Below are 9,717 nucleotides of genomic sequence, written 5' to 3'. Positions count from 1 at the left end.
AATTTATTTTAATTATGAGATGCCACGTCAGCTTGAAATCACATGTTCTGAAATCGTATGTTGGACATGGGATTCCGTTACGTCACTGCTCATTCACTGTAATTGAGATAGTTTCAAAAATAAGTTGGATTTCCGGGTACCTTTGGACATAATTTTTTTTAAAAAAATATTTAAAAAAAAATCCCTCGTCTGAAGGGATGGCACTTGACCCATTCGGATTTGGAACGGGTTTGAAATTTATCCCTCGGATATCCGCTACCCAAATCCGTTTATATATAAACAGAAGTATCAAGCCCTAGCCAACGTCCCAGCTTCTCCTTCGGCCGCTCCACGCCTGCCACCCGATTGAGATCCTGGACGGAAAACACAGAGGGGTAACCGGGGGAAAACAAAGGAAATATCAAGGAAAACAAAGGAAAAGCGGAAAAAATCGAAAAGTAAGGCCTTTTCCCACATGGATTGATCATTTTTTTCCTTCTCCCTTCTCGTTTTTTTCATTTCATTCTCTTTATTCGGAGATCCGTGGGAAAGAAGAGCACTTGAGGGAGATGGGAGGGGTTTTTCATGTTCCCGTTGAGGTTTTTTTTCTCTAGCATATGGGATTTTGTGGGAGTTGTGACGCTGTGAGTTGGTCCCTTTAGGTTTTGAGAGCTTAATGTTGGTAGAAGCATGATATTTTGTGTGATTTGGGGGGTTTTTGATCGAAAGGCTCCACGCCTCCCATCCGATTGAGAAGAAAAATCGGGAGAAAACATGGGAAATTCAACGAAAAAGGAAAAAAAATAAAAGTTAAGTCCTTTTTCCGCATAGATTGGTATGTTTTTTTCTCTTTTCGCTTCTTTTTCTTTTCATTCTCTGTTTCGGAGATCCGTGGGGAAGGAGAGACGGAAGGTCGGAGGGGGTTTTAGGTTTCGGTTGTGGCGGTAGGAGTTGGCCCCTTGGGCTTTTAAAGCTTAATCTTGGTGGAAGCATGCTCTTTTGGATACGGGGAATTAATTTCGTAATCGGGTTCGGGTAGTAAGATGTTAAACGGGTTCGGATGCGGGAAGGGCAAATTTTGCGGGTACCCTACCCGTTGCCATCTCTACCCGTCTCTCTCGCAGAGCGAGAACGAAGAAAAGAGCAGAAAGCAGGTACCAGTCCTTCCCCCGTCCCCCGATTCTCTGCAGCCATAGTAATCGTCTCTCTCTATCTTCCTCTCTCGTTCCAGTTTCGTTGTCCTATCGCTCCCTCTTTTGCTGGTATTGATTTTCTAATCCTTGTGTTGATGATTCTTTTGTGATCAGGTGAAGTATTCGAGAGAACCCAACAATCTCACCAAATATAGGCTTCTCGATCTCTTTTGCCCCATCTCTGCCCCGATTTGGTGCACTTTAGGTGTTAAGCTTTAGTCTTGGTTTCCTAGACCTGATGGCCTCTCATCTGGTTCTCTTGGCACCCCGACTTTCCGATTTTGGGCGTCTTGTGTTTTGTTTTGTGTATGGAATCCTAGCTTTTTTAAATTCTTTGACAAAATCTTGTTAATTTACAGGATCTTGCTTCTTGACTCGAGTTCACGGGACCATTGCACCAGAGACGGGCTTGGACCTAACCGGTCTCTGCCTAGGTCAGCAGTATCATAGAGGCGGCGACTTTTCCGGAGGAGATCAATCACGATTATAAAAAGGCAGTCTTTTTGGGCATTGCGATTGAGAACCGAGGGGGTTTTTAGAGACAGCGGCAGTGTTTGGAGGGGGTCAGGGTTTTTGCGGGCCTTACTTTCCCCCTAAAAAGTAGAAGATGTCTTCGGGCGATAAAGAGCAGTCTCACAAGGCCCATCGGTCCCGTCAGACCGGTGCTTCTGCGAAGAAGAAATCGGACAAGAAGAGGAACCAAGAATCTTCTGACGCTGAAAAGAAGCAAAACCCTAAGGTAGCGATTTCTTCTATCTCCACGGCCTTTCAGATTGGGTGCTGGTTTATGTTTCTCCCTTTATATTTGCTTTCTTGGAATTTTCTAACGTTAGATATTGCTCTGACTCTTGCCTTGTCATTTCATCAATTGAATTATTCTTTCTTTTGATTTGATGTTATGATTGAACTTCAATTTGCTTGAGATTTCTGTGGTGCTCTGGCCAGTTGGTGGGTTGGGATATACCTGCACGAATTTCACTAGAAACACCAAAGACAAAGTTTGCTCTTGTTTTGTTTGCATGGCTAAAAGCAGATCCATTCGTGTGGTCATCCATTAAATAAAAAATTTCATAGAAGATCCACATTAACAGTGAAAATTATGAAGTCCTTGAAGAAATCCTAACAGAATGCTGCATGTCCTGAAATTTAGATGACCTTTGGAAGAGATGCTCAGATGTGAATTACAGCTCCCATTTGGCTTGAAGGTGTTGTTATGGTTTCTTGGATCAACTTTGACCAAAGATTCACATGAAGTATATAAAGGATTGCATTCTATGAGGGCATGTATGGTCCAGAACATTATTGTTTCCCATGAGATGCATAGCCACCACATTGTCATCTTGTTTTTGAAGAAGAAGAAATTTCCTTAACTATTGTAGATTCTGATGCAATATGCCTTTTATAGAGTTAGCTCTGTGTTCTATACCTTTCATGAAGGGTCAACTTTTAAGATCAAGAAGCATTCTACAAGAGTTTGAGAATTTTATATTAGTGAGTTCTCACATTTGTCTCAACTCTTTTAAAATTTGGTGCCAAATTCTTGGGTAAGACAACATTGGACAGGAGAGAGGGCTGCCGTTTCACAATAGCAAGTTGGTTGGTGGGTGGGTACACTTATGTTGTTGGTTACAGAATTCAAGCTCATGCACCTTTTAAGCAGACCTATAAGGCATCCCTCATACTTAGAAGGAGCCTGTGTGAAAAGGAAAGAAGATAGATGATATAGGAGGGTTGCATTCATCTTTGAGGCACAATATAAGCTAAAGGGGCTAAACTGAACTGGCTAAACTGAATTACATCTCCCTATATGAAAGTGAGAATCACACATCCACAAATTCTATATTAGTCAATTATAATTGTGAGGGTATTTTTTTGTAATGAACTTCTGCTACCACAAAAAATCACCATATTGATCTCCCTTGGTCCTTTTAGGAGTGCAAGGTTGTTTTGTATGCTTGTGAAGTCCATATTCCTTATTGTGGTATAGTTTGAGGTCAATGAGCTATTTGTCGGGGTATATTTGAGGAGTCATGTGGTTATCATAACTTAGTTTGGGATTTGAAACTACGTAGCCCATCTCTTAGGGTATTGTAATTCTATTTGGTTTTTTGCTTGTATTAATGCCTGTGAGCACAAATGTTCCCTTCTTCCCTCTTCATCTATTTATGCCTTTTCCTGTAGCAAAGAAACCTCAACAGGTTGCTTCCCAATTGCATGAGCTTAAACGGCATATGTAAGAAGGTTGGTCTCTCTCCTTTGGCCAATTGCCACTTTATGTTTCATGGCGAGCCTCTTTCCAATCCAAAGTTGCCTTAGCCAGGATTTTAGTGCCAATTTAGAGGGCTGACTTGAAGTTGGAGTCAATCATATAACTTTGTCAATTTATTGGATTTTAGCCCACAAAGCTGATTTGTACAAATGGGGCAAGTCTTGTTACTTACGTTGAGGTTGGGTGGCTTGTGATTTCTGGCTCATTGCGATTCTATGAACTTGCATGGAATTCTGAGTCCATTTTGTTAAAATATTTTTTGTTCAGTTATCTAATAATGCAGTTCAGTCTTGTTTTGTTCCTGTTTGTTTTTTGAATTTACCATTACTAAAATTCGGCAAGTATGCGAACGATGGCTTATGATAACATAAAAGAATAAGGGAAAAAGGGAGGAAGAAGAAGATAAAGCGATGAGGGAAAGAGAAAGTAAGGCATTGGATTACGTTGAAGGTGAAGAAGCTATTGTTTTTCCCCGAACTTAAATTAAAACTTCACTTTGCATGCCAATAGATCCTCTTGTAAGAAGCACCAAGACAATTTTTGATCATAAAATATCCCTCTTATGGCCAATTAGGCTAGGAAAGGGAATATGGGCATACGGATGCTCAAGAAGGAAAGGAGGGCTAGAATCTGCTTTTCTCTAGTCTTTCTTTGACCAATATCTTTTATGGTTCATATGACTAACTAATGTTTGTTGACATGTAGGGCTGAAATCGGATCAAATATGGATCGGATACTAGTATATCCATATCTATATTTGTTTTGTTTGACGAATATAGATAGGGATATGGATGTCATTTGGATGCAAAACATTCATATCTATATTTGTTTTAAATGGATATGAATACAATTTGGATATTCGAAGTATGGATATAATTTAGATAATTAAATGTTATGACTACAAAATCAAAGATATTACTAAATAGATGATAAATCAAGTCAATAACATGTTTATATAGTTATATATATTTTTTAAAAATTAATAAGTGCTATATAAAATTATATAGGTTAACTTGTAGATTCAGATATTCGGATATGGATCAGATAGCTGTCTATCCATATATATTTTTCTTTGATAGATATGGATACAGATACGGATATTAGTCGGATCCTCAAATTTCTGTCCATATTCGAATTGATTCTTATATGAAAATGGATCCAAACGGATAAAATCCATACCACTTTCACCCATATTGGCATTTAAGGTATGCCACATGTTCACCTAATCTAAGCCCTTCAAATGCATATACCATGGTTTGAGTTTTAGAAGCAAGAAACTTCTAACTAGGAAACTCAAACCAGCAACTGCTTTACTGCTTCCTAGCACTTATGCAGTGTTTTTAGAACATCTGCTTCCTTACACTGCACCTGTGCGCATTCCCAAACCCGGCTCCTGATATTGGCAACTTCCATCTTATACAAAGAAAACCTCGTTATAAGACGTGAATAGCATTTAAAAAATAACCATCGGGACTATAACTATATCTTCCAATTTATGTACATGATAAAATTTTTCATGGTTGTACTTTGACAATAATCGCAAGTCTTGTATATGTTTTAATCCTATGACAAGGAGCTAATCTTCACCTTTATTAATTGTATATTTGCATGACTGGGAGGTTTCAATCTGGTCATTCCCTATGTCATCGTCTTGTGAAATTCTATATAAGTTTGTTATTTAAGTTGAAGAATTGTGAAGAGATCATGCAGAGCTCTTTAGGAGACCATGTTATGACTGGCGATTTCTTTATTGATATTCCCAAGTTCAAACCCTAAAAGGAACATCTGCTTCAATATCCATCCGATGTTCTTTATTACCATAAATTTGTACCTCTTTTCAGGAATATTTCTCTAGGGAGGTTGTTTGGGGGCAAACTTCCATTGCCGTGTCTTGTTTATGTTTATTAGCCATGTTAATAATCAATGATTTAATCAAAGTTTTGCATGCAATGTTATATTATGACAGATCAACATTTAGGATTTGCAGTTTGCATGATTGAGAAAGAAGTTTCTGCTTATGAACATGCCATGCTGAGAAGAAAAGTAATTTTTTTATATAATTAAAAGATTTGGTATTTATTTATTTTTTTCGAAATGCGTGGCTTGAAATTATATTAGAATGGTGTTGGGCATGTGTGATGCATGTGAGGGAGGCATGGATGGCTATGATCATATAAGACGAAGTGATGATGGTTATGATCTTTTGTCTCATTGATGTACTCCCACTTTTATTTGGTACAGACTACAGTTTTGTTTCTTTCCCTTAAGCAGGAGTTGAAGCAAGAAGGATGTGTTTTTATTAAAGAAAGGGATATATGTAGAGCAACTTATGAATGAAATATGGCAATATTTCAGCTTGAATGGAGGCTTAGGAATTATGCATGGTGGCTTGGGGAGTTTGCATTATAAGAGCAGAGATACTTTGAAGTAGGCTTGAGGCTAAGCTTCACCTTACTAGAGCTATTGGTTCTTAAGAAACAAGTCTCTCTTTTTTTGGGGGTGGTGGGATGAACTGTTAATATTTTAAAATCTTTAAAATTGGTTGTTCAAGACTTAGTGGGAAATCCATGGATATATTTAATTAGGAAAGTTTTATTATTTTTCAAAGAAATGATGCTTTATGCAAGGTTCAACATTTCAAAATCTCTTAAATCGGTTGTTCTAGATCTTACTTAGAAATCCATGGTTATATTTGTTTAGGGAAGTTTTTATTTTTTCAAAGAAATGTTGTTTTATACTAGGGTCAATGTGCCACATCTTTTGTCCCTGCAAGTTACATGCGGGTTGGATGTATCATGCATGTTGGTCAAATGCCAAGCCTCGTTCGCTAATCATGGAAAACAAAAAGGAACAGGCATACATGATACACAGCTTGTACCCTGTATTCTGCTGGTATTTTATCGGCATGCACATACCATATGGTGTGGACTAGCATTGCAGTACTTCAGTCCATCGTTTTAGATTTATAAACGTTTGTCTTAGTATGGGTGGTCGCTGTATGTTAGAATCAATTTGGATTTTGTGGGGATTTCACATCTTTTTTTTTTAAATTCTTTTTCCCCCAAATTCATCTCATTGTTCTTTGTTGTTTTATGGTGCTTATCCCAGCTCACAAGTAGTTTTCTTTGATTGACAATATGCATTCCTAAGAATATTTTTATAAGAAGCATTCCTAGAAAGAATTTGGGCAGTTGCCCACTGATTGATTTATGTTTCACAAGAATAGGACATGTGAAATGCACTTGGCCTGAAAAACAAGGGCACTAATACAGTGGGAAATGCAGATACACATTGATGAGTTTTGAGAGCATACTGCAAAAGGATTCTAGATGTTTCAATTGGGAAAGGATTTTAGATGTAGAGATGATATAATTGGGGAATAGTAGGAAACATTGCGTACCTGGAAAACATGGAGATGCTGACAACATGTGCCTCATGCATGTGAACTCCAAAGTTTGCATTATATTAGAACAGATATATATGTTATAAATAAAGATAGACATGGGTCTCTTTGAGTGATAGGAAATTGATGTGGTTCAATCATCAGGTTAACAATATTATTCCAGAAATTTGGGCATAAAGACTTCTGAAAGGAAGAAAGAAATTGGTAAATTATTGGGTGTGGCGGTATATGTTACATATTCATCTTCAACTAAATTATAGGTAAAACAAGCAAGTAATGGCTTTTTAGCTAGAAAATTTGATGGACAAAATCTTCAAGTTCCTTCTTCTGATACCATGTCTATATGCATATTTAGGTTTGTTTATGTGGGTATGAGTTGAAGAATCTCGATGAATTTGATTTTTGAACTTATATCAAGAATATGGTTTATGTTAGCCATCTTAACAACTGTGCAAATGATTATACAAACTTTGCCACTAATGAGCTCTGTAATTGTTGCATCCGGCATTTTTGTGAATGAGACTTTGGGGAAGTTGATATCTGTTCATGCATACTGTTCCTGAGGGTGTGCAGTTATGATACCACCTTATTGGTTAGTATATGAGAGCACTATTATATAATTTTTATAATCCATTGTTGTAGGCATTTGCTTTTAGTTCATCAGCAAAGGCCAAGCGTTTACAATCCCGTGCTTCGGAAAAAGAACAACGCAGGCTTCATATCCCAACAATTGATCGTTCAACTGGGGAACCAGCTCCATTTGTCGTTGTTGTGCATGGACCTCCAAAGGTAATGCCAGCAAGAGCTGTGGAGTTTGACTACTATTTACCAGAGACAAAGTTTGAACCCTCTAAATTTTTATAACTAAATACTTATAATTTGCAGGTTGGGAAATCTCTTCTGATAAAATGTCTTGTAAAGCACTATACCAAACAAAATTTACCTGAAGTTCGAGGTCCAATCACCGTTGTATCAGGTTTCTCTTTTTTTATTCCTTGTTCCATATGCACTGCTAGACTACTTTCTTGCATTTTCTTTTATCGATTACTTATGAACCTTTGGAATAGTTTTGTAGGAATTTATGCTTTGAAGTAGTTACCATAGGAAAATTTCTTGTGGCAGCTAAGAATTTTTTTTTCTCTAATGATTCCAGGAAAACAAAAGAGAGTACAGTTTGTGGAGTGCCCTAACGATATAAATGGTATGATAGATGCTGCAAAAGTTGCTGATCTTGCATTGTTGCTAGTTGATGGAAGTTATGGTTTTGAGATGGTAAGTAGAATTTCACTGTTAATTTTGTAGTTCATTCAGTAGATGTTCTTGGCTCGTTACTCTGTGCTGCTCGGTAATTGGAGTTCTGCATGATGCTAGATTTGAGTATGTGTGGTTCATAGCATAAACATATCAGCTTGTTGGCACTCATAAATGTCATCCATCTTGTAAACTCAGGCAAGAGATGCCTCAGTGTTCTAGACTCTTGCTTGCTTTTGCTTTGAGTTAGATGCATATAAAACTTTTTGATGTTCAGTAGTGATCCTTCTACCTTTTGCTCCCAATGCCAATGGCTAAGCCCTAGTATCTGTATTGCTTGAGGAAAAGATCATCCCCACTCTCTGCCTTCTGAACAAGCATCTTGGGAGGTTCTATGTTGATTGTACATACTGAGTTTTTTCTGTCTAGGGCACGATGGATAACTGTTCCATCTCAGCTGGTTATGGATATTTCTTCTTTTAGTAGGTTCTGAATGAAACCTGACCATATTTTTTGACAATTGTAACTTTTTTTGCCAGGAATCATCTTTCTTTCTAAATATGAAAGCTAATAAGAACTCAGAATTATTTGAAATTTAGTAGTCTATTTTGTCCAGGATTTTCTTGTGTTGCTTTGAGTATTTTATGTATAACTATATGTGTTACTGAAAAAGCAATATCCCATGTTTATGGATCCAATGTAATAGACTACCGTGCTACTCGCTTCTACAGAATCATATGCTGTCAAATTAGAAATTTGAAATCCCTGCTCAGAGTCTGTCGCTTGTCTTAGATCTTCCTTTCTTTTTTTAAAGCATGATTGAGCAGACAGCATTGCAAAATCATATGCCTACTTTGTACACGGTGTTCTATCTTAAGTTCTTTCTCTTTTGATGTATAAAATGGGAACCCATGCTTATCTTAAATTCTTGAAACCTTCTTTATAATAGACTGAGATAACAAAAATAATTCATTTGAATATCTCTTAACGATCAAGTTGGACCAGTGCTTTGTTTTCTTTGAATTTCTGTTAAATTCAAATTCTTCAAAATTTTTTCAGTGGCTTGAAAACCTTACTTATGAAAGATTCTTAGCTCTAATGTAGCTTTTACCTCTAGTCAAATCTCACCGGCTCATAATATTATATACGTCCATAAGCATCTCTTGGCCACCTGTTTAACATTATTAGTTGGTTGATATAATCACTTCTTGTATTTTTTTTCCCCCATCTAGAATAAGTGCGAATGTCCTATGGCTGTCCTTGGTGCTGGCCTGTTGGAAATGGAAACTCATTTTTCTCATCAATGTTACTTATCCTACTGGATAGTTTTTGCCACAGGCACTTGTCATTCATGTCACCGCTCACTCATACATGTCCTTGATTCAATTTTAAATGACATGTATTCCATTAGCATACCAGAATTATTGGCATATGCAAATTGCAGCTACTTGATGCTGATTTTTAGATTGCAGATATTTAATGCAAATTCTTACTTTTTCTTCAGGATTGCTGTTCTAGATGTGCACAGAAATTCTTTGTCAGAAATCATTGATGCCATTTCTAAAAATGATACAACTGCAACTTGTAGTTGGTTGTACTTTTTTATAGATCTCATCTTAGTA

General features: G+C 37.1%; 1 protein-coding gene across 10 annotated transcripts in view; it reads left to right on the top strand.

Annotated features, from left to right (window-relative positions):
• The first annotated feature begins 292 nt into the window (after positions 1-292).
• The window catches only part of LOC105054006 (uncharacterized), a 33,045-nt gene continuing 23,620 nt past the window's right edge, over positions 293-9,717 (top strand). Inside the window, exons 1-6 of one of the 10 annotated variants that reach the window (XM_073245251.1) lie at positions 347-437; positions 1,287-1,377; positions 1,532-1,911; positions 7,487-7,633; positions 7,730-7,820; positions 7,998-8,116. In XM_073245251.1, coding sequence (XP_073101352.1) covers positions 1,780-1,911; positions 7,487-7,633; positions 7,730-7,820; positions 7,998-8,116 — 489 coding nt within the window. In that variant the 5' untranslated portion in view covers positions 347-437; positions 1,287-1,377; positions 1,532-1,779. Of the gene's footprint in view, positions 438-1,036; positions 1,242-1,270; positions 1,912-7,486; positions 7,634-7,729; positions 7,821-7,997; positions 8,117-9,717 lie in introns of those variants that run through there. The other 9 variants (XM_073245248.1, XM_073245247.1, XM_073245250.1 and 6 more) reach the window with 9 other exon arrangements.

Source organism: Elaeis guineensis, chromosome 11, assembly GCF_000442705.2.
Source record: "Elaeis guineensis isolate ETL-2024a chromosome 11, EG11, whole genome shotgun sequence".
Taxonomy (NCBI): Eukaryota; Viridiplantae; Streptophyta; class Magnoliopsida; order Arecales; family Arecaceae; genus Elaeis; species Elaeis guineensis.
Note: the sequence above shows the minus strand (reverse complement) of the source record. Positions and strands in the feature narration are given on the sequence as shown.